Source organism: Malus domestica, chromosome 02 (assembly GCF_042453785.1).
Source record: "Malus domestica chromosome 02, GDT2T_hap1".
Lineage (NCBI taxonomy): Eukaryota > Viridiplantae > Streptophyta > Magnoliopsida > Rosales > Rosaceae > Malus > Malus domestica.
This window is the reverse complement of record NC_091662.1, coordinates 4,300,687-4,326,132: the sequence shown is the minus strand read 5'-3', so window position 1 is coordinate 4,326,132 and position 25,446 is coordinate 4,300,687. Positions and strand designations below refer to the sequence as shown.

General features: G+C 36.5%; 2 protein-coding genes across 10 annotated transcripts in view; both read left to right on the top strand.

Annotated features, from left to right (window-relative positions):
* The first annotated feature begins 2,636 nt into the window (after positions 1–2,636).
* Positions 2,637–25,446, top strand: part of LOC103449279 (disease resistance protein RUN1) — a 33,968-nt gene continuing 11,158 nt past the window's right edge. The window contains exons 1-19 of one of the 9 annotated variants that reach the window (XM_070806266.1): positions 2,637–3,038; positions 3,197–3,237; positions 3,603–3,707; positions 3,973–4,009; positions 4,099–4,120; positions 4,989–5,055; positions 5,592–5,788; positions 6,013–6,588; positions 6,874–7,969; positions 8,157–8,450; positions 8,570–9,352; positions 9,455–10,431; positions 10,674–10,789; positions 10,848–11,041; positions 11,114–11,185; positions 11,784–11,918; positions 12,017–12,086; positions 12,183–12,351; positions 12,475–12,561. In XM_070806266.1, the coding sequence (XP_070662367.1) occupies positions 5,739–5,788; positions 6,013–6,588; positions 6,874–7,969; positions 8,157–8,450; positions 8,570–9,352; positions 9,455–10,036 (3,381 nt within the window). In that variant the 5' untranslated portion in view covers positions 2,637–3,038; positions 3,197–3,237; positions 3,603–3,707; ... (2 more) ...; positions 4,989–5,055; positions 5,592–5,738 and the 3' untranslated portion in view covers positions 10,037–10,431; positions 10,674–10,789; positions 10,848–11,041; ... (3 more) ...; positions 12,183–12,351; positions 12,475–12,561. The other 8 variants (XM_070806274.1, XM_070806279.1, XM_070806270.1 and 5 more) reach the window with 8 other exon arrangements.
* LOC139188664 (disease resistance protein RPV1-like) lies at positions 15,750–22,891 on the top strand. Its single transcript, XM_070806325.1, has 4 exons — positions 15,750–16,128; positions 19,607–20,347; positions 21,463–22,561; positions 22,752–22,891. The coding sequence occupies exons 2-3, from the start codon at positions 19,695–19,697 to the stop codon at positions 22,193–22,195; spliced, it is 1,386 nt and encodes a 461-aa protein (XP_070662426.1). The 5' UTR covers positions 15,750–16,128; positions 19,607–19,694; the 3' UTR covers positions 22,196–22,561; positions 22,752–22,891.

Sequence of the window (25,446 nt, the reverse complement as noted above, 5' to 3'; positions counted from 1 at the left end):
TGGGGCCCAAGTAAGTAATTGGCCCAATCCAATCCAAAAGCCCAAAGTCCAAGAGAGCAAGTAATTGGCCCAATTCATTCGCTTATCCTCTCTTACTGTCACGGCCAACTCCAAGACCTCATAGAAAATAGTAAATCTCTCTTTTTATTTCTTATTTTTTTAGTTTCAATTATAATTTTCTTTCTCATTTTCTAAATTATATTTTCCATTCTTCTTCATTTAAAACCATCTTCAGTTTCCCCTTGACATAGAGAACTTCAACAACGCTGCTTACGAAACATTTAACGACGGAGAGATGGAAAGCTTCAAGTTGATACTCCGGTGACGCATGTTGCAAGTATCATACATTTTTCAAGCCAAATTTCTCTCTTGTCATCATCGACTTCCTTTCCCAACACGGGTATTTAACTTTCACTACTAATATTCTTACAATAAGTGATTTGATACGTGAGAAACTCACATCTGAGGGATATCACTATGGTGGTATCTCAAACCCTTTATTTACGGCCGGATGTTTTAACTACTATTTGATGCGTTTCCAAAAATACGCAAGTTTACAAAAAACTCAAGCCCCATTGAGCGAGCCTTAAGTTGTGTAGAGTTCCAGGAGAACTTTGGTTCTTAATCCTAGTTTTCTGAGATAATGTCTTTCACAGGTACGTGGTTAAGTTGATAACTGTAAATAAGTTTTTATGTTGCACAATTAACTTACAAATTGGACCATTGAAATTTATTATAATGGATCGATAGGGTCTGCAGTTTCGTGCTAGTTTCTTTCCTCTTCCCCCATACCGGCAAGAAAGTCATTTCATCCTTTGAGAACATTGTTTATATATGCATATATGGCATCCATTTGGGCGTGTTATATGCAGGTTCATTTGACTAATTAATTACGACCTGACTACTAAACTAAACAAAAATAGTATGCATATATGGCATCCATTTGGGTGTGTTATATGCATTTTCATTTGACTAATTAATTACGACCTGACTACTAAACTAAACAAAACTAGTTAACCACTTGCTAAGGAATCCAACTGTCTAATAAATACATTAGTTAATTAGTTCCAGTAAGATTTAGGGTTGTTGCTTACATATATAAAAAGGCAGCTTTAGCTACCTTGTCCTTTCAAAACATTGTTTATATATGGCATGATTGCATCCATTTGGGTGTATTATATGGTCCGTCCCCATTTGGATCTATTATCTTAGAGCATCACTTAATCATTAATACAACAATCTAATAGATTGTTGTTCTAAGTTCATATCTTGTAAATGGTTGAATCATTTATCACTAATCTTGAGTAATTGTTTTTAATTATTCTTTCACATTTGGGTCTTTTTTCTAATCACCTTTGTTTATTATGTAGTTGTTGTCATTTTACTTCTCAAATGCTTCCAAATTCCAAACTAAAATAATGCATTATTGATGATTTAATAGCCGTAATCATCCCCAATAAGTCATTGTTTATAATCTATTGGATAGTCCTTGTCCTTTCGTGTTTGTTTCTTTCTTCCTTTCCTCTCTTTCACTGCACCTTCCAGGCCAACCAGTAGTATGTTGTTTCTCAAGTTCATACGCGAATGTTATTATATTATGAACTTTTCAATTCTAGCAATGTGAGACAAGATAACAAAAAGAATTCTGCTCAAACTCCAATGTGTATAACATCTGATACAGTCCTCTTAGGGATGTAGAGAATTGGAAAAGGTAGAACAAAATGCAAGCTTGGAATAAAGAGAAGCTTGACAGCTAACTCAATAGTAGTAATTTCATTCAAATCAAACTTGTTCTGCAACATCCCAAGTACAAGTTATTTATACAATAAAAGGAACATAAACTAGTACATGAAATAAACAGAGAAACCCAATAGACATAGCAGTTTTAACATTATTATGTGGTCCACCCCCATTTGCCTAGTAAGGAAAGGCGCAGCTAATAGAAGTATAATCCTAACGCGCATTTTGCAATAGTTTTAGCAGTGGAGTAGCTTAAAAACGATCCATTGGGTGTATTATGTGGTCCACCCCCATTTGGATGTATTATATTAGGGCACCGCTTAATAGTTAATGCAATCATTCAGTAGATCGTGATCTCATGTTTTGAATCTTGTAAATGGTTGAATCATTTATCGTTCATCTTGAATAATTGTTTATAGTTGTCGTTTCACATTTAGGTCTTTTCTCTCATGTTCCAATACTTTATAATATATATGTTATTTTATTTTACAATTTATATATCTCAATACAATTATGTGTCATTTTAAGTATAAAAAAACATTTATTTATATAATATAGAATAAATTTACTTAAATCCGTCTAGTCAATAAGCCTCGTCTAGCCACAACATCTATTAGATTTAGAACCTTGTATAAGAACAATACTTGGCGGCTGAAAATTCAACAGCCATTCCTATTTTCACCCAATCATATTTGGACACGTGTTCAATTTGTATTTATAATTTCATTATTTGGACACGTGTCAAAATTTGATTGGTTGAAAGTAGGAATTCAGCAGCTAAGTATTGTTCGTATAATATATGGACCTAGCTCTTGTTAGGAATATTATTGATTAATTATATAAACCAAGCCAAGTCTTGACTTTTGTGTATTCTGATGCTTCATGGGTTCACAGCAAAATGGCAAATTTGCCCTCAAGTCCCACGCGTCGATCATCGCTTAAAAATTGAAATGGTTCATCCTCTTCTCGATTCTCTTCATTCCGCTTTCCCTCTCTCATAAAAAAAAAAAAAAAAAATTAATCAGAACGCTGCTTCTCGAATTCTGTCTCCCTCGGCCAAGCTCCCCATTCCCCGTTCATTTTCGAACTTGGCACAGTGGAATGCAACCCACGCGTCGATAATCGTGACTTCTTCTCCGCTTTTCCTTTCCTTTACGTTTTTCTCTCTCGCTGTCCAACCTCTCACGAATTACAAACAAGGTGCTTTCTTGCTGGAAAAACCACTGAACCAGTAGAATTTTCCTCGGTTCTTCAATTCGATTCGAACAATTTTTTTACCCAGAAAAGCTAGCTTCCTGGTGAGTATTGCAGCTTTCTCAGTGTGGGTGTTTCAATTTCGTTCTTGTGATTTTGGATTTGCAAATTTGTTTTCTGTTCAATTTTCCTTTTGTGATTTTGGGGGGTTTTGTTTATCGATTCTCTCACTCATCTCTCAACTCTCTCTCTCACTTTTGAGGTACATGCCGTTGGATTCCGTTTGCTGCTGCTGATCTGCAGGTAAAGCTTCAATTTCCAAATAAAGTTTCCATTTTTCATGATTTCTTGAATTTGGGTTTTTAAACAATGGAAATACTGCTAGATTCTTATCATTATGTGCAAATTACTGGTGATTTGGATTGGTGCCTGAGATTTAGAGAATGGCTTGCAGCTTTAATTTCTTTTTCCTTCATTATTACTGTTTTCAAATTTTTTATTGCTGGGTATTGATAATTAGTAGTCTGTGAGGGCTTCAATCTGTTGGATTTTGAATGGTTATTGCTTCATTGGAATTTGGGTGGTCCAAATTTTGAATTAGAAGAAACCCATTTGATTAATATTTGGTGGATTGGCTCTCTGTGTTTTCTCTGTTATTTCTTCCCCAGTTGGAAAGTGGAAGCCCCAACTTCGAGCTCAGAACTTGAATTTCTCAATCATTCTTTTCTCTGCACTCTCATCAGTCACTCTTGATCCTCTCTCTGAGGAACTGGGTAATTTTCCAGCTCTATCAAGTAATACTCCATTTAATTACTTAATTGAGGTTTTTTGTTTCTCTGTTTTGCTCTTTCATCAGTTCATTGGCTTTGTTGTTGGCTTAAGTAAATGGGAAATCATTAATTGGCATTGTTCAAGATATAATTATGTGTTTTTGGATTTGTGAAACGATTTGGCTATTGAAGAGAGTGGTTTTTTGTATATAGATTACACACATGTGGGCTGATTTATCTTTCCTAATAAATTTTCCATCTGTTTCAGGAATAAGTTTTTCTCATCTATTTGCAAACAAGTTTCGGTATGTTCTTACTTCTCCTCATGGCAAAATGTTTTGTTTTTAGTAATTGGCAGGCTTAATGTATATGACATTATTTTTTTTTTTGGCAGCCAATCACCGTACAAAGGTAAGGTAATTATTCTCACGGTCTTCGTTTTTATAATTTATTTTCTTAGTGAAGGTGTAATTATTGTGTAATTATCTTTTTTCTTGATTTGATTTCTGTAATTTCTGTGGGAGGCTGTTGCATACCTTGGATGCAACAAGTATAAAATTTGATGTCTTTTTCTGTGCCTTAACAAGGTGGCCACATGAACCATTCTGTATTCATCTTTGCATTCTCTCCTTCTTTTAAGAAATTACATTTCCTTTCACAACTTCAACCCAAACCTTTAAGCTAACAAACATATTCGTGGTTCAAATACCAATTTCAGGCATTGATACTCCAACTATGTATCAACATTTTTTGGATTGCACAGTTTTTTTTTTTTTTTTTTTTGGGAGTTGATAGTAATGAAAAATTTCTTTAGTTTCATATGTGCTTATCTATTATTGTTACTGGGTAATTTCTTTAGTGCCCTACATATTTTGGCTTATTAGATTGGCCTTCATTCGGTGCTTATCTGTGATTGTTAATAATTTCTGGCGGACTTTCTGGGTTGCAAATTCTCGAACAGAATTTCTGACTTGCAAAATCCATTACAAAAATGAAGACATTCCTAATGTTTTTAACTTTTTACCTCTCCATTGTTGGTTGTGTCAAAAGTATCAATTTTGTTGATTTACATGAACTTCACAAGACATGCAACAACAAAAAAAAAAGAAAAAAAAACAAGAACAAGGCACTGCCTAAAGATGAGACATCTAGCAGACGAGTTTCTGTTTTGAACCTAAATAGTCATTTGGTCTTGCAGTTTTGGTTATCAATTCAATTCCTCCATTGCTAATATTACTGTCTACATTAAGCGTCTTCATTGAGTATTTCTACTAAATTTTTCAGGCTGAAGAGGATGACGACGAGAATATTAGTGGTGAATGTTATTCCAGTTTAATTAGGGGGAGAACAGGTAAACTTATTCTACATTTTCTTTCGTTTTTAGTTGAGCATTTACTGGTATTTTCCACAAATTTTTGGATTGTTTATGTTTGACTTTGATGATTGTGGCGTTTCAGATAAAGGTATATCCCAAACCTAATAATTTTGTTTGGTTTTTTTTTTCTTCCTTTTTCGCTTCTCTTCTTTTGATTTCCGGTTTATATATTCTGCGTTTTCTTATGGCAGTTTCGTACCTTTTCTTTTCTGAATTTGTATGCTTTATGGGTCGTCATTTAATCTACTTAATTATCATCGTGATCAACTAAGATATCACCTTTTCATACACTATAGACTTTGAGTTGCTGGTTGAATTATGAATTGAAAAGTGGATAATGCCATAAAAAATTGCTAGGAGTAGGAGGATGTTCTTGGCACACTATAAAAAGTTTTCTTTTTCTTTTTGGCAAGTTCTACATATTCATGATTCCGTTCTCAGTGCATTTGCTTTCCCATGATTTCTCATAAATTGGACGTGAATGTATTTATAGATTTTATTTTTTTAGCCAGACAAAGGATTTGATTGAGCAACAGGTGCATCAACCATATATTATTACTACAACTGTACGAGGCCTCGGCGTTACAAGGTCTTGAAATTACCTCTTTCTCTTTTTTGGTTTTTGACATATTATATGAGATTTTATTGCTATTAGTTTGATGAAGTTCTCGATTCATGACCATATATTTTTTTCAACTTCTACCATTTGGTTTCTGTTTCAATTGGTTTTGTGAAGTCCTAACTTTTAATTTCATTTGGGCCGGACCTTGAGTTTAAAACTTTATCTGGAATCATTTGGTGGGTATTTGTAACTTGGGAATTATATTTTTTTATTGGTTTTGTGAAGTCCTAACTTTTATTTTCATTTGGATCTGACCTTTAGCTGTCATTGAAAATAATCATAAAAGTAAAGTTGTGCATTCCTTAATTCAGTCGTGATCTGAACCACTGCAGTGCCATAACGGTGGATACCCCCATGACAACCCACGAAGCCTCCTCGTCATCCTCCTCCAAGTCAAAACTTTGGAATTACGACGTGTTCTTGAGCTTCAGCGGTGTGGACACACGCAATGGCTTCACGGGCCACCTCCATGCGGCATTAACAGAGAGGGGATACCAGGCTTATATCGATGAGGACGATCTAGAAAGAGGGGAAGAAATAAAAGAGGAACTGTTCCGGGCAATTGAAGAGGCGAGGATCTCTATCATTGTCTTCTCAAAGAGTTATGCGAACTCGAGTTGGTGTCTTGACGAGCTGGTGAAGATCATGAAGTGCAGATACAAACTGGGGCGACGTGTTTTGCCAATATTCTATCATGTTGATCCTTCACATGTTAGGAAGCAGAACGGAGATTTAGCTCAAGCATTTCAGAAGCACGAAGAGGGCATTCGTGAAGAAAAAGATGACAAGGAACGTGAAGCTAAACAAGAAAGGGTAAAGCAATGGAGAAAGGCTCTTACAGAAGCTGCAAATTTGTCTGGCCAACATCTTCAAATCATTGACAATGGGTAATCATTCACCTGCTTTTAAAGATTTGACACATTTTAGTGAATGACTTAATCTCTCATATAATTAACATGCTTAATTAATACACCTTAACCTCTCATATAAAACCTAAACCGTAATTGGAGTTTAATTAATGAATGAATTTCTTTCTTTTATCAAGTTGGTAAAAAAATCACATGCTAGCTAGTAGCTAGTTAGAATATGTATGAAGGAAAGAAAATTGTCTATGTACTAATAGCTCCTACTGTTCATTGAGTCCCGCTAATGCTTACAAATTCAACATCTAGGCGCGAAGCAAAGCTTATTAGAGAAATTGTTGGCAAGATCATTACGGAATGGCTTCCGGGTGCAAACGAATTAAATGTGGCCAAGCACCCGGTTGGAATCAATTCTCGCGTTCAAGATATTATCAATCATCTTTCAGGTGGTGGATCAAATGACGTTGTCATGGTTGGAATTTGGGGGATGGGTGGATTAGGTAAAACAACAGCTGCCAAAGCCATTTATAACCAAATTCATCATAAGTTCCAATTCAAAAGTTTCCTTGCCAACGTTAGTGAATATGATTTGGTTGATTTGCAAGGAAAGCTTGTTTCTGACATCTTGAAACAGACTGAGTCTAAGATAACCAGTGTTGATGGAGGTATCAGTTTGCTAAAAAATCATCTCCAACGTAGAAGCGTACTTGTCATTATTGACAATGTAGACAAAGTGGAACAACTAAATGCCATAGCTGGAAATCGTGATTGGTTTGGTCCAGGAAGTAGAATTATCATAACGACACGAGATGAATGTTTACTAAAGCAAGTGAACATGAAAGTGGACAAGACATATCCGCTTAAGGAAATGAATGAAGAAGAAGCTCTGAAGCTCTTTAGTTGGCATGCCTTTGGAAAGAGTTGGCCTAATGAAGGATATCTTGAACTCTCAAAAGAGGTTGTTTCTTACTGTGGTGGTTTGCCAATAGCCCTTGAAGTTTTAGGTTCTTCTATGATTGAAAGAACCCCAATAGAGTGGAAAAGTCAGTTGGAGAAATTGAAAAAATTTCCTGATAAAGGAATAATGAAACCGCTAAGAGTAAGCTTTGAAAGGCTAGATCCTACACAAAAGGATATATTCCTTGACATTTCTTGTTTCTTTATTGGATGGGATAAGGACTATGTCGCAAAAATATTAGATGGATGTAACTTTTTTGCAACAATAGGAATCAGTGACCTCCGTGAACGATGCCTTATAACTGTTGAAGACAACGTGTTGAATATGCATGATTTGCTTCGAGAAATGGCCAAATTAATCATTTCTGAAAAATCCCCTCGTCAGCCTGGAGAGTGGAGTAGGTTGTGGAACCGGCAAGAGGTCATTAAAGTATTGAGAGATAAATCTGTAAGTACATTCCCAATAAAATTCTGAATTAATGCATTGTACATGAAAAGCACATATAACTCACGGATGTGTATTATACATTAACATTCATCTCAATTAGCCAACAATAGTACTTGCTTGTATTCATACATGTAAACGTATGCAAATAATCCGTTTCTTACACATGAATATAACCTTTTGTTAACAGGGAACTGAAGAAGTTGAAGGACTTGCTCTAGGTATCCCTCCTCCTTGGCCTCCAAGGTCTAACATGCCTGGGTTCAGTACAGAAGCATTTGCCAATATGAAGAAACTGAGACTGCTCAAGCTCTACAACGTGCAGCTCAATGGAGAATACAAACATCTCCCCAAGGAGTTAATATGGTTGTGTTGGGAAAGATGCCCTTTAAAGTCCATACCAGATGACTTCTTTGATCAACCAAGACTAGTTATTTTAGAGATAACATCTAGCGACCTGGTACAAGTTTGGGAGGGCTCCAAGGTACAATCGATTACACATGATGATGTTATGTTTGTATTTGTTTTTTGGATTTCCTTCTTTTTTTCTGAGATAGTCCTTTTGGATATTAATTTTAATTTTTCTTTGATTTTGTGCAACAGTCACTTGAAAACTTGAAGGTCCTTAATCTTGGAAGTTGCTCTGACTTAAAAAAATCACCAGACTTTTCAAATCTCCCAAATCTTGAAGAGTTGATATTGGAAAGGTGTAGGAGTTTGTCCGATATTCACCCCTCCATTGGTCATCTTAAAAAACTTTCTTTGGTGAACCTCACACGCTGCAAGAATCTTATTTCTCTTCCTGGGGATTTCTACAGGTCCAAATCCGTTCAGACTCTTGTTCTTGATTTTTGTTGGCAATTCAGTGAATTGCCCGAGGGTTTAGGGAAGATGATATCATTGAGAGTACTTAAAGCATCTACTACAGCCATAAGACAAGTACCGCGTTCCACAGTAAGATTGAAGAATCTCACTCATTTATCTCTCAATAATTTTGTGGGATCGAAGTTTCCTTTGCAATTTCCCGATTCGTTACACGGCTTAGACTCTTTAAGAAATTTAGATCTCTCAGTCAATTATTTTCATACCCTACCCAGCCTCAGTGGTCTTTCAAAACTTGAAAGTTTGTGGTTAAGTTATTGCTCCCAGCTTCATACAATCTATGATTTACCAACAAATTTGAAATTTCTGGATGCATCTAGTTGCTATCGTTTGGTAACAATGCCCAATTTTTCGAAAATGTCAAATATGAGGGAACTGAATGTATGTGATTCACACGAACTCACTGAGGTTCCAGACTTGGATAAGTCATTAAACTCCATGACATGGATTGATATGAGTAAGTGCACCAAACTCACGGCTGATTTAAGGAGGAACGTCCTAAAGGTATCTCTCTCTCTTTAATTGTCTTCCTATTGCGCACATGCACACACACAACACACATGTACATGTATGTATATAGTTATGACACTTGCAATATATATATAGGGATGGACTTCTTGCGGATATGGTGGCATTTTTCTCAATGGGAATTATGTTCCTGATTGGTTCGAGTTTGTCAATGATGGTAATGAAGTTAGCTTTGATATTCCCCCGGGTGATGGTCGTAGTTTTGAAGGGCTAACTCTGTTATGCTTTTACCGCTCTTATCTTGATCGGCCAAGACCTTATATGAGAGGTAAAGATGGTCATCCTCGTGCTAGTATTGATATAAATAATACCAAGCGTACTGAGTTACAGACTTGCATAGGCAAGGAAGATTGGGTTACAAAAATGCGCGATATTGTATTTGAAAGCTGTTATCTTTGGCAAGGTCAAATATCAAACGATAAGCTCAATTTGCAAAGCGGGGATAAAGTTGATATAACTTTTGAAATACCAATGAAAGGCGGTGCATTTAATTATGCGAAAACTAATGCATTTAATTATGCGAAAGCTAAGGGAATAGGGGTTAATCTAGTATGGGACAAACCTATGAAGGAAAATATGCACGATTTTGATCTTGATGGTAGGTTTTTCATCCAGAGACACAATCAAGGTGGTGATGCATCGTCATCATCACATGTTTGAGTCAGATCACAATCAGTTCGTCAAACGCCTCTTTCAAATTTCCCTGCGGCAGTTGTTTTTCCCGGTTATTTAACCGAAACATCAAGGGTAGTCCGGCCCAGAAGCACCAAAAATATCTTTATCTCTCTACACTGATGCAGTCACTCCCGACCGGAAGTAATGGGAAGCTTATTGGGAGGAGCGACCTAAATTCTGAGCAAATCGTCGTCCGCTTTCTTCTTCCTCAATCCAAATTCGAAGCTTTCTCTTTTCCAACCATCCAAATCCCCTCGCCTCCTCCGCCCCTTCGGGATCATGGCCTCCGCCGACGCGTTCGTCAAGGGCAGCGTCCACCCAAATGGCGTCGCCGTCATCACCCTCGGTCGGCCCCCAAGCTCTCAACGCCATGAACCTAGGTATGTAGATAAACACACACACACACACACACACACATGTATATATGTATATATCTGTAAATGCTTTTGATTTGGAGCTGATTTGAATTTTGGAGCTTGAACTTTATGGCATCGTATTGATTACAAATCTATGTTATTGCATTTGTTATAAGACGAAACGTTGGATTCGCATTTCGAAGAAGTTAGCTTTTTTTCAAAGAATTTTGTATTTCTGTTTAAGTGGGAATTGTTGGAAAATGCAGATATGGATGTGAAATACAAGAGCTATCTGGATGAATGGGAATCTCACCCAAATGTGAAGTGTGTTCTTTTTGGTAGCCGCTAGGCTCGTGCCTTTTGTGCGGTAAGCCCAGAATCTGTATTTGAATAGTTTCTTATCTTTCTTGGCAATATTACACTTCCATTTTAGCATGTAGTTAAATAAATTTTTCGGCGGTTATTTTTGTTTTTGGGTCTCTTAGGTAAGGTTTTGAGAGTGACCAATCATGGTAATTGCAGGAAAGGACATTAAAATGGTTGTTGCCGAAATTCAAAAGGACAAAAACACACCTCTTGTGCCGAAGGTTTCTACATTACGCTTTGCTTTGAACTAAAGTTGTTTCTTGTTTAGGTACTTACGTGATAGATTGTTGGTCTTTGATGTTCGTGTTGTTTCATGTCATTTGTTTATTGTTTCTCTTAGTGTTCATTTTTGTTTGCAGGGGGTGATGTGAAGCAGATCATGGCCAAAAACCAACCACCAAATATGATTGAGGTCTAATTGTGTCCCTTTTAACTATATATAATAACAGACTTATAACCTTACACAGTTTTCTAAAATCCAGATAATATAAGATGACTTCCTTCACTACCGTTTAGATGTAATTTTGGTAATTAGTGAATAGATTTACAACTAGCAAATCGATTGCTTCTTGCAAATTCATTGATGATTAAGCCTTAATACAAGCAAGCAAGCCCCTTTTAACAAAATTCATGCATTAGAATCGTAATGATGTATTTGTTGATAAGCCTAAAAATTCAAAGTGAAAATCACTTATATGAGCTCTGCAATTTCTTCAATTGCTTTAGCGATTCAATCTCGTATAAATGTCATAAATTGCGGCTGAGATTGTGCTTTCAGCATGTATTTATTAATGTTCAATACATACAGTTATTTTTTTCTTTTGTAATTTCATGGTTGACATTCTCGGGCAACCTACAACATCTAATCATTTGTTTAGTCTTGATTTTGCTTGAACTTGGGGTAATATGATTTGTATTTGGTTGGAGAGGATTCATTTCTTTTCTAAGCTACCATTTGTAGTTTTCTTAATATTGAGAGGCTAACGATATGATATTTGTGCTGCGTTCAGGTATCCACTGCTGAGTATTCTCTAATATGCAAAATCTCTGAGTACAAGAAGCCCTTTATAAGCTTCATTGATCGCATAACAATGGTCTTTGGTGTTGACCTATCAGGTCACGGTCACTACCGGATCATTACAAAGGTATTTTGCCCTGTCAGACAGAGATTGTCAATGTTGTCAATTACATTGCAATGGCTTTTCAAATTTTGTGCGTCTAACTTTGTATGGATACATTTCAGAGGACTGTTCTTGCTATGCCAGATGGGTTTTCACATGTAGCGGCAAGGAGTACGGGAGGAGGATCTGCAGGTATGCCTTTTCTATCCTCAGACGCAATTTCTGATGCTCCATTGTCCAATGCGTTTCTTGAGATAAAAGATACTCCATTGTTGATACGGTTCTTAGGATCCCCATGGGGACATTGAAACAACTGCGGCGAAATTCACCAGCAACCCAGATTCTGAAGCGCAACTCAAGTCTTTTACATCAAATAACTTCAGCGTTTGGTGCAAATAAGTCGGTTCTTGAGACAATTGATGAACTTAAAAAGCAGCAGCAGGTTCAGATGCTACTGGTATGTTTGTCAATGTCATTTGTCTATTGAGCGGCTTGTATGGTTGCTGTCAAGTATTTTGTATCAAATTGTTTCTATTGCAGTGGTGAGTGGGCTAATGAAGCTCTTTAATGTCTTGGAAAGGGAGCTCCGTTCTCACTTTCTTTGGGACAAAATTAATTCGCTAAAATTGCATCTGCGCTTGGGAAAAATGACAATCAATTATCCACAGTGAGTCTGGACTTTCTACCTTTTCGTTTCTTGCATCACATGGTTGCATCTTTTTGATAGGTTTTGCGTTGTAGTATTTCAAATTTTCAGAAAGTAACATGTGCTTTACTTGACCAATACTAACTGGTGTGATGAAACTGAATATCGCATTGCTATAAGATTGTATTTGCGGAATGATTTTGCTGAAGGTGTACGGCAGTTTTGGTGGACAAGGATCAGGTTCGTTAATTATGCTCAAGATTCCTTACTATAAAGTGACAGAACAATTACAGCCTCTACTAGACCTACAGTTGATAATCATCTTACTTTCTGTATATCAGAACGGATCTTTATCTTTGGCTTCGGTTTCCTGTCAATGCAGAATCCGAAGTGGAACCCGTCAAAGTCAGAGGAGATGAATCAGAGAAGCTTTTTTAAAGCGTTTGCCTCTAAATTCAAGGTCTTGTGTTTGAATCTCCTATCTAATGGTGACACAAATCCCTTGAAAAGGGGAAAAAGAAAACACTTTGGTAGGAAAGTGCTCACCTTTGGCCCTACGCTTGACAACATGACAACTTCTTATTGGACAACCCTTCAAGTTTGATCATGTGTCACACATAATATGGTTACAATTATAATCAGATAGACCAGTTTTGACAAACGTGACTACTTATTAAGGGTAGCCTTACAAGTCCGACTACATGACATTCTTACTGGACATTCATTCGCTAATTCAAGACCTTAATTCAAGTTCTCAAATTTCTATTTTAGTACGTTCACTTTAGCCAATATAGACCGATAAAAAGTCGTAAGTTGGGATGGGGTAATTGGAATTGTCCCAATCCAATCCAAAAGCCCAAAGACCAAGAGAGCAAGTGAAAAAACCCCTACCTTCTCGCTTTGAAAAATTTCCTCCTTTCCAGTGGAACCCGAGATTCTCCTCTCTTACTGTCATTGCCAACTCCCAAGACAACCTAGAAAATATTAAATCTCTCTTTTTAAGTCTCCTTTTTTAAATTTCAACTAGTATATGTCCACACACAAAGCGTATGAATTTTTTTACTTTGGTTGTTAAATTTGAAGGAGAGGAAGAGAGTGAGAGAGAACGTGGAAGAGAGGTTTTTTTATATTTTTTAAATTAAAGATGATAAACTTACATATATGTGAGATTTAAAAAAAAAGTAAAATTTTATCTTGTAAAATTACGTTACTGTCCTTAACTTTTTTGTTGTGATAGAAGACAAAGATATATTTTCATCTTTTTTTGTTGATAAAGAAATTTCATTAATGAAGTTTTATAATTTTCTTTCTCATTTTCTAAAAATTATATTTTCCATTCTTCTTCATCAAACCCATCTGCAGTTTCCCTGACAGAGAGAACTTAAACAATGCTGCTTACAAAACATTTGACGACGGAGATGTGGAGAGCTTCAAGTTGATACTCTGGCGACACATGTTGCAAACATCATACGGAGGACGCAATATTTTTAAGGAAACTTTAACGAAAAACCATATTTTTACACTAAAAAATCAATCATAGTACTATTCACTTTATCCTTTTATTTTGTCCTTATCATTAAACGCAAAGTTTTCAAACTCTTTTCATTAGTTTTCCTTATTTTTAAAGCTAAATTGCTCTCTTTTCATCATTGACTTCCTTTCCCGACACGGTATTACACTTTTCTACTGGTAAGTGATCCGATATGAGAAAAACTTACACTGAAAGATGCTACTATGATGGTATCTCAAACCATTCATTTACGTCCGGATGTTTTAACTACTATGTGGTGCATTTTTACAAATCTGATCTTTGTTTTTTGTGTAAATTATGTTTTATCTCTCGTATTTGGGGTCAATTGCAACTTCATACAATTTCTTTAAAACATTTTAATTTCATACATTTACTTATATTATTTTTTAATTTCATACATCCGTTAAAAATTCTGTTAAATTAACCGTTACTACATTTCACTATCAACTTCATCATCAACAAGTCAATATTTCATACTTCTTTCAAACTCTTATGAAGAAGAAGGCACAATGTAGGAGGGATAACAACTTGTAAATTGTGTAAATCCTATATTAGATTTGATTCTAGTTATTCTTTCCTATTACAACTTATATTACTTGGAGAAGAAGGAATATCTTCTCTCCTTTTACTACTATAAATAAAGGCACAATGTATGAGAGATAACAACACACATTCCCCTACAATTCTACAAACACACATCTCTCTTTTCTCTCTCCCCCTGCCGCCGGCCCTATTGCTTTATCAGATAAAAATAGACCACAACAACCCCGTTGTCTTATCTTCCCACCCCACTAGTTTATAATTTTTTTACTTCCATTTTTACCCTTTTGTAAAATTACATCAAAGGACCTGGAAAATTCTCCCCACCCACGCTCGCGTCGTCATCATGGCTCTCAAGCACGTCCCCATTGACATCCGATCCCAAGGCGGCTGTCACCCGAATGTCCAACCCCAAGAAAAGGAAAGAGAGAGATTGCAAACCACCACCACCACCACCACCATCGTCAAACCCATATACTCTCGGTCACCAACAACCCCAACCCCTCGTCAGGTCCCTTCGTCAATCTCAAACTGCTCCAAGAAAATCGAGTTCTCGGACCCACCATCTACCTCTACAATATTGACGACGGCGGCTGATGGTCTAGTTATTCCTGGTTGAGTCTCACGCGCAGTGGTCGCGTCTCAAGATCGTTCCATGGTTGTTTATTGGTCCGTTCAGATTTGTCATAAAGTTGGTATTAGGGCTTCGATAAACCTATCATCATTCGATTTGCATGCTGTAGATGTAGAAGGAATTTTGAGGAGAAAGCCTCTCATGTCCAATGGTGACTGCATAACCCATACCAACATCACCTATCACCTCCTTCACCAAGTAATGTTCTCTCTTTCAAATTTGATTCATATCTTCACCATCCTTTTATAATTATAATATGTTTATTGGAAATTCAAACAATTTGGCATTTGGGCCAACGTCAACTAGCTTCAAATCGAGGCCTGATCATGCAATTGGGGTGAAATAAAAATGGATTTAGATATTTGAGGTTATTTTAGAAATAATTGGGGTGGATTAATAGGATTTTAATTTTTTACGATGGGTGATATTATAATATAAAGTTTAGAAATGGAACAATAGGATGGATCTAGTAGCATAAAATTGTAATAAGGAAACACTCTTAAAAGAATGCAATCCTCTCACAGTGGAATCCTACCCACGCGTCGATAATCGTGACTTCTTCTCCGCTTTTCCTTTCCTTTTCGTTTTTCTCTCTCGCAATTCGCAGCCTCTTTCGGTCTCCAACCTCGCTTTCTTTGGTTCCCAAATCGGCTTCTCTCGCTCTCCAACCTCTCACGACTTACAAACAAGGTGCTTTCTTGCTGGAAAAACCACTGAACCTGTAGAATTTTCCTCGGTTCTTCAATTCGATTCGAACAATTTTTTTTACCCAGAAAAGCTAGCGTTTCCTTGTGAGTTTTACAGCTTTCTCAGTGTGGGTGTTTCAATTTCGTTTTTGTGATTTTGGATTTGCAAATTTATTTTCTGTTCAATTTTCCTTTTTGTGATTTTGGGGGTTCAATTTCCATATAAAGTTTCCATTTTTCATGATTTCTGGAATTTGGGTTTTGAACAATGGAAATACTGCTAGATTCTTACCATTATTTTCTACTAAATTTTTCAGGCTGAAGAGGATGACGAGAATATCAGTGGTGAATTGTATTGCAGTTTAATTAGGGGAGGAACAGGTAAACTTATTCTACTTTTTCTTTCGTTTTTAGTTGAGCATTTATTGGTATTTTCCACAAATTTTTGGATTGTTTGTGTTTCACTTTGATGATTGTGGTGTTTCAGATAAAGGTATATCCCAGACCTAATAATTTTGTTTGGTTGTTTCTTCCTTTTTGATTATCATCGTGATCAACTAAGATATCACTTTTTCATACACTATAGACTTTGAGTTACTGGTTGAATTATGAATTGAGAAGTGGATAATGCCATAAAAAATTTGCTAGGAGTAGGAGGATGTTCTTAGCACACTATAAGAAGTTTTCTTTTTCTTTTTGTTAAGTTCTTCATATTCACATTTTCTTTCCCATGATTTCTCATAAATTGGACGTGAATGTATTTATAGATTTTTATTTTTTTAGCCAGACGAAGGATTTGATTGAGCAACAGGTGCATCAACCATAAATTATTACTACAACTGTACGAGGCCTCGACGTTACAAGGTCTTGAATCTCTTTTTTGGTTTTTGACGGATTATATGAGATTTTATTGCTGTTAGTTTGATGAAGTTCTCGATTCATGACCATATATTTTTTCAACTTGTACCATTTGGTTTCTGTTGACTTTTAACTCTGAGTTGTAATGGTGCTTGTGTTTTCTAAATTTCTTCCAATAGCTTAGTTTTGGTATTTTGTTTGTGTATATCTCTTCAAAGCAATTCTCGGAGTTGCAATCTTACCAGCTACGAAAAGGAAAGTTATTGAGAAAATTTGGAGAGAAGGGCCTCCTAAATTATTATGGCCACCATAAGCTGTAAGTCCTTTTTTAGATCATTCTACAGGGAGATGGTATTCTCCATGACAACTGCTCCAAAACCAATAACTCCTTTTCCCCTGGATTGACCAAAATATCAACTTCAAAGCAAGTTTTGTGAGGTGTAACGAAATTTCTGGGGCAACAAACATTTAACTAATCAGATTTAATTTAGGGCAATTTTGGATTTGCATTCATTTGTAATTTTATAAGCAATTTTGAGTTTGTGTGAAAAATAATTTTTTTTTTTATTCTTTCTCCTCACACACTCTCTCTCTTTCTCATGTTTTTGAGGAGTTTGAGTCCTAAGTGTGTTTATGTTTCTGGGTTTTGGGTGTTTTGTTGTTTTCTTTTGGTAAAGTATTGTTCTTGCTCTAAAAGTGGCAATCAGTGCTGTGTATTTTGTGCATGATAAAACTTATAAGTGTAGTATTGTGGTGCTCATTTTTTGGTTAAAAGTTAAAAAAGTCTCTTATTAAGATTTTGGTCGATTTATATCCAACTTAGACCAAACTTCAGCGTATACTATCAAGAAACATGTTATCCCATGACTGAAATCATCTATTTACATCGATAAACATTCAATTACGACATGACTGATATGGACCCAATAGCTTTAGCTATATGTTATAGTTTTACACATAAAAATTGAATGTATCAATTTTAAATCTTTCAACTATGTCATTCAACAGATTCCATAAACTGCCATATTTTTTTGAACCCTGTAGAAAAGGAATTTATATGCAACATGTTCAGAATGACTACATAAACTGCTTATAACATATCTTTTCAAATGCATAAGGAGAAAGATTGATGGTTCTAGACACATCTTTATTGTTGCCCAAGTTTTTGCTAATTTTGAAAGCTATGAATTGCTAATGGATTTGCCTTTTTTTTTGTGTGGAATTTTCAGAGTTTTGGGTCGTCGGAGGAAGAACTTAGTTGCTTGACATTTTGAGGTATATACTTTGCTTTACTTTTGTTTTAGTTTCTTCAATTAGATACAGTTAATTTATACCAGTGCTTTTGTTTCTATTGGGTTTTTGAGTTTAAACTTTATCTGGAATCATTTGGTGGGTGTTTGGAACTTTGGAATCAGATTTTCAATTGGTTTTGTGAAGTCCTAACTTTTAATTTCATTTGGGTTTGACCTTGAGTGTAAAACTTTATCTGGAATCATTTTGTGGGTGCTTATAACTTTAGAATTAGATTTTTAATTGGTTTTGTGAAGTCCTAACTTTTATTTTCATTTGGATCTGACCTTTTAGCTGTCATTAAAAATAATCATGAAAGTAAAGTTTGCATTCCTTAATTCAGTCTTTGTCAAGCCATCATGCATGATAACCAAGCAACTGGTTTTTAGTAAATGTTGATTTTGGAAAATTCTTTGTTTTAAATTTCTAGGTTCTGATGAATTCTTCATTTAGAGTTGGTGACCAACAATCGACCCACCACCAATTTTAGATCAAGGTTCGAGCATGCCTTCAAAGTGTAAGTCATTTTTCCATTCTATTTTGTTGATTTTGTCATCTGGGTTTCTTAGAAAGCTCGCACCTTGGTTCATTTCTGACTAGGGTGTTACCGTTTTATCTGTATTGTTTGGGAAATTTCAGAAAGCTTGCATTTAGGTTTGGCTCTTTGAGCTGGACTTCAAGATTGAAGGTTGAATTATTGTAAGTCTCTTTTCTTTTTCTTTTGTTTTTGCAAACAAAATTTGAATTATGTTATGGTTTATGGTTATTTTGTTGATGTTGTTACACTACTCATGATTGCTAATCTTATACCAATCGTCTTTAATACATTTTGCAGAATGACATTTGTGGAATAATTTCTCAAAACTCATTTGTTATTTGTCCTTTATGCTTCTACGACTTCAAACTTTATAGGCGACCTTGCTAACCCACAGTTGAATCTGATTAATTTGTCAAAAAATTTCCAAGTTATGAAGTTTACATATTCTGGAACTTAGTTATATATATATATATATCATTCCATAACATAATGCATGTAGATAGAACAAAATTTACCATCTTTTATACGTGGATTGTATCATAAAATCTTTTATATGTAAAACTTTTTCCAACGTTTTCAATGTAAATAGTATTAATCTTCAATCACACAATCTATTATATATTTCAAAGATAATCTTTCATACAATTTCAAATGCCGCATCAACGTGCGGGTAAAAATTTCTAGTACAAACTAAAGTTGTTTCTCCTATTAAAATATGTCCGTTGAAATGCATTATATATGAAGATGGGAAGGTTGTTTCTCCTATGAAAATATGTCCGTTGTTTCTCCTATGAATAGCTGTAATCACAGCCAAGAATCTTTTGGATGGTCTTTGTCCTTTCGTTCCTTTCTTTTCTTTTTTCCTCTCTCTTTTTCTGCACCTTCCGGCCAACACTATGTCGTTTCTCAAGTCCATACGCCAAAATTATTATATTATAAACTTTGTTCTTGTTGACTGAAGGAGCTTGACTTGCGTTTAGGTATTTCAGGATCATCCGTTTGAATGCACGAACACAACTACTACCATTCTTCAGTCGTGATCTGAACCACTGCAGTGCCATAACGGTGGATACCGCCATGACAACCCACGAAGCCTCCTCTTCATCCTCCTCCAAGTCAAAACTTTGGAATTACGACGTGTTCTTGAGCTTTAGCGGTGTAGACACACGCAATGGCTTCACGGGCCACCTCCACGCGGCATTAACAGACAGGGGATACCAGGCTTATATTGATGAGGACGATCTCAAAAGAGGGGAAGAAATACCAAAAGAACTGCTCCAGGCAATCGAAGAATCGAAGACCTCTATCATTGTCTTCTCAGAGAGGTATGCGGATTCGAGTTGGTGTCTTAACGAGCTGGTGAAGATCATGGAGTGCAGAGACAAACTGGGGCGACATGTTTTGCCAATATTCTATCACATTGATCCTTCACATGTCAGGAAGCAGAACGGAGTTTTAGCCCAAGCATTTCAGAAGCACAAAAATGACATCAGTGAAGAAAAAGATGACAAGAAACGTGAAGAAAAACGAGAAAGGGTAGAGCAGTGGATAAAGGCTCTTACAGAAGCTGCAAAGTCAGCCGAAGAATTTCAAAAGCACGAAGAAGGCGTCGGTGAAGAAAAGGATGACAAGAAACGTGAAGCTAAACAAGAAGAGGTAAAGCAGTGGGGAGAGGTTCTTACAAAAGCTGCAAATTTGTCTGGCTACCATCTTCAAATCACTGATAATAGGTAATCATTCATGTGCTTTTCAGTATTTAAGTTGTATTACTCTAATTATCATGCTTAATTAATACGCCTTAATCTCTCATATAAAATCTAGAGGAAAATTGTAGCTGTGGTTCCTAAACTAAAAATTCATTACATTTTGCCCTTGAACTTGATAAAATATGGAGCGTTAGTCCTTCGTAACCAATTCCTTTAAATTTTAGTTAAAAGGGTTTACAACTTTACATGTTAGTTTCACCTACCTCATCCCACCAACACTCGCAGCCACCCCTTCACCTTCAATCTTTGATTCACACCCCGTCAACCTCCCACTTCCAACCCCCAATCCCTAATCCCACTCTCCAGCCGACTCCAAACTGTAGCCCACGGACCACAGCCTTCACCCGAACCCCGAACCCGCATCCCACAAATTTCTTGAATCTTACCTGTCGAGACAGCGTGAATGGATGTCATTGTGAATTCGTTTGCAAACGGAGACGTGTTCCAAAATTGGATTAGAAACTTTCTTTTGTTTTGGCTGTTGGGAAAGTGCTACAATGGTGTGGTTGGGGTTTGGAGGAGGTGAGGCGGAAGGGAGGATGGGAGAGAGAGTTAACTTTTATAATTTAAAGTTTTTTTTTCTCTCTCTTTCTTTCTCTATGTTTGTATTTATTTTCTTTTATTTTGACTTTTCAAGCCACGTGCCATCTAGTAAACAATAATATGGAGCCCACAAAGACGACATAATCAAATTAACAGAAAATCATACGGTGTTAACATTTAGGGACCAATGCTTCATATTTTGTTAAGTTCAGGGAGGAGATTTATTGAATTTTTAGTTTTAAGAACCAAGGCCACAATTTGATCATAGTTCAAGGACCATTTCTCTAATTTCCTCTAAAATCTAAACCATAATTGGAGTTTAATTGATGCACCAAACTTTAATATATCAATGAATGAACTTGTTTCTTTTATTGAAGTTGGTCACAAAATCACGTACTAGCTAGTAGCTAGTTTGTGTACATATATGTACACACACACACACACACACGAAGGAAAGAAGGAAAGAAAATTGTTTATATTAGTACTAATAGCTCCTACTGAGCCTACTTACTAAGCTTACCAATTCAATTTTTCAGGCGCGAAGCAAAGCTTATTAGAGAAATTGTTGACAAGATTATCCCAAAATGGCTTCCGAGCGCAGAAAATTTACATTTGGCCAAGCACCCAGTTGGAATATATACTCGCATTCAAGATATCATCACTTATCTTTCAAATGGTGGATCATATGTTGTTCGCATGGTTGGAATTTGGGGGATTGGTGGATTGGGTAAAACAACAGCTGCCAAAGCCATTTATAACCAACTTCATCATAAGTTCCAATTCAAAAGTTTCCTTGCCAACGTTAGTGAATGTGATCTGGTTGATTTGCAAGGAAGACTTGTTTCTGACATCTTGAAACATACCGAGTCTAAGATAACCAGTGTTGATAGAGGTATCAGTCTGATAAAAAATCATCTCCAACGTAGAAGCGTGCTTGTCATTATTGACAATGTAGACAAAGTGGAACAACTAGATGCAATAGCTGGAAATCGTGATTGGTTTGGCCCAGGAAGTAGAATTATCATAACGACACGAGATGAACGTTTTCTAAAGCAAGTGAACATGAAAGTGGACAAGACATATTCACTTAAGGAAATGAATGAAGAAGAAGCTCTGAAGCTCTTTAGTTGGCATGCCTTTGGAAAGAGTTGGCCTAATGAAGGATATCTTGAACTCTCAAAAGAGGTTGTTTCTTACTGTGGTGGTTTGCCACTAGCCCTTGCAGTTTTAGGTTCTTCTTTTATGATTGAAAGAACACCAACAGAGTAGAAAAGTCAGTTGGAGAAATTGAAAAAATTTCCTGATGAAGGAATAATGAAACCACTAAGAGTAAGCTTTGAAAGGCTAGATCCTACACAAAAGGATATATTCCTTGACATATCTTGTTTCTTTATTGGATGGGATAAGGACTATGTCGCAAAAATATTAGATGGATGTAAGTTTTTTGCAACAATAGGAATCAATGTCCTCTGTGAACGATGCCTTATCACTATTGAACACAAGAAGTTGAATATGCATGATTTGCTTCAAGAAATGGCCAAATTAATCATTTCTGAAAAATCCCCTCGTCACCCTGGAGAATGGAGTAGGTTGTGGAACCAGCAAGAGGTCATTGATGTATTGAGAGATAAATTTGTAAGTATAGTCCCAATAAAATTCTGAATTGATGCATCGTACATGAAAAGCACATATAACTCACGGATGTGTATTATACATTAAGTAACATCATCTCAATTAGCCAACAATAGTACTTGCATGTATTCATACATGTAAACATATGCAAATATTCCGTTTCTTACACATGAATATAACCTTTTGTTAACAGGGAACTGAAGAAGTTAAAGGACTTGCTCTTAATTTTTCTGGAGATCATTGGCTGCAAAGGCTTCGAAGCTTCAGTACAGAAGCATTTGCCAATATGAAGAAACTGAGACTGCTGCAGCTCTACAACGTGCAGCTCAATGGAGAATACAAACATCTTTCCAAAGAGTTAATATGGTTGCGTTGGTTTGGATGCCCTTTAAAGTCCATACCAGATCACTTCTTTGATCAACCAAGAGCACTGGTTATTTTAGAGATAGCGTATAGCAGACTTGTACAAGTTTGGGAGGGCTCCAAGGTACAATCGATTACACATGATGATGTTATGTTTCCATTTGTTTTTGGATATTAATTTTAATTTTCCTTTGATTTTGTGCAACAGTCGCTTGGAAACTTGAAAATCCTTAATCTCAGTTATTGCCTTGACTTAAAAAAATCACCAGACTTTTCAAATCTCCTAAATCTTGAAGAGTTGATATTGGAATGGTGTAACAGTTTGTCCGAGATTCACCCCTCCATTTGTCATCTTAAAAAACTTTCTTTGGTGAACCTCACAGGCTGCCAGAATCTTATTTCTCTTCCTGGGGATTTCTACAAGTCCAAATCCGTTCAGACTCTTGTTCTTAATGGATGTCAGCAATTCAGTGAACTGCCCGAGGATTTAGGGAAGATGACATCATTGAGAGTACTTATAGCATCTTCCACAGCCATAAGACAAGTACCCTGTTCCATAGTAAGATTGAAGAATCTCACTCATTTATCTCTAGCGTCTGTGGAATCGAAGTTTACTTTGCAGTTTCCCAATTCGTTAGACGGAAATTTAGATCTCTCAAAACATTATTTTCATACCCTACCCAGCCTATGTGGTCTTTCAAAACTTGAAAATTTGCAGTTAAGTAACTGCTGTAACCTTCATACCCTACCCGGCCTGAGTGGTCTTTCACAACTTAAAACTCTGGAGTTAAATCACTGCAGTAACTTATACACCTTACCCAGCCTCAATGGTCTTTCAAATCTTAAAACTCTGGGGTTAAGTCATTGCAGTAACTTACACACCCTACCCAGCCTCAATGGTCTTTCAAAGCTTAAAACTCTGGGGTTAAGTCGCTGCAGTAACTTACACTCCCTACCCAGCCTCAATGGTCTTTCAAAGCTTAAAACTCTGGAGTTAAGTCACTGCAGTAACTTACACACCCTACCCAGCCTCAATGGTCTTTCAAAGCTTAAAACTTTGGAGTTAAGTCACTGCAGTAACTTACACATCCTACCCAGCCTCAATGGTCTTTCAAATCTTAAAATTCTGGGGTTAAGTCAATGCAGTAACTTACACACCCTACCCAGCCTCAATGGTCTTTCAAATCTTAAAACTCTGTGGTTAAGTCACTGCAGTAACTTACACACCTTACCCAGCCTCAATGGTCTTTCAAAGCTTAAAACCCTGGAGTTAAGTCACTGCAGTAACTTACACACCCTACCCAGCCTTAATGGTCTTTCAAATCTTGAAACTCTGGAGTTAAGTCACTGCAGTAACTTACACACCCTACCCAGCCTCAATGGTCTTTCAAAGCTTGAAGGTATGGAGTTAAGTCACTGCAGTAACTTACACACCCTACCCAGCCTCAATGGTCTTTCAAATCTTAAAACTCTGGGGTTAAGTCAATGCAGTAACTTACACACCCTACCCAGCCTTAATTGTCTTTCAAATCTTAAAACTCTATGGTTAAGTCACTGCAGTAACTTACACACCCTACCTAGCCTCAATGGTCTTTCAAATCTTAAAACCCTGGAGTTAAGTCACTGCAGTAACTTACACATCCTACCCAGCCTCAATGGTCTTTCAAATCTTAAAACTCTAGGGTTAAGTCACTGCAGTAACTTACACATCCTACCCAGCCTCAATGATCTTTCAAATCTTAAAACTCTGTGGTTAAGTCACTGCAGTAACTTACACACCCTACCCAGCCTCAATGGTCTTTCAAATCTTAAAACTATGTGGTTAAATCACTGTGGTAACTTACACACCCTTCCCTGCCTCAATGGTCTTTCAAATCTTGAAACTCTGGAATTAAGTCACAGCAGTAACTTACACACCCTACCCAGCCTCAATGGTCTTTCAAATCTTAAAACTCTGGAGTTAAGTCACTGCAGTATCTTACACACCCTACCCAGCCTCAATGGTCTTTCAAAGCTTGAAGGTATGTGGTTAAGTTATTGTTCCCAGCTTCATACAATCTATGATTTACCAACAAATTTGAAATTTCTGGATGCTTATGGTTGCTGTTGTTTGGTAAAAATGCCCAATTTTTCGAAAATGTCAAATATGAGAGAACTGAATGTAACTGGTTCACACGCACTCACAGAGATTCCGGACTTGGATAAGTCATTAAACTCCATGAAATGGATTGTAATGCAAAAGTGCACCAATCTCACAGCTGATTTTAGGAGGAAGGTCCTAAAGGTATCTCTCTCTTTAATTGTCTTCCTATTGCGCACATGCACACACAATGCACATTTACATATATGTATGTATGTATGTATGTATGTATGTATATGACACTTGCACTGTATATATAGGGATGGACTTCTTACGGATATGCTGGCATTTTTCTCGATGCGAATTATGTTCCTGATTGGTTCGAGTTTGTCAACGATGGTGATAAAGTCAGTTTTGATACCCCCCAAGTGATGGTCGTAATTTT

What these genes read in the sequence shown, in the direction of transcription:
- LOC139188664 (XM_070806325.1), top strand. Translation starts at nt 19,695, where the DNA reads ATGACAACCCACGAAGCCTCCTCTTCATCCTCCTCCAAGTCAAAACTT. An exon ending in CTTCAAATCACTGATAATAG is followed by an intron (nt 20,348 to 21,462) that starts GTAATCATTCAT and finishes TCAATTTTTCAG; the next exon opens with GCGCGAAGCAAAGCTTATTA.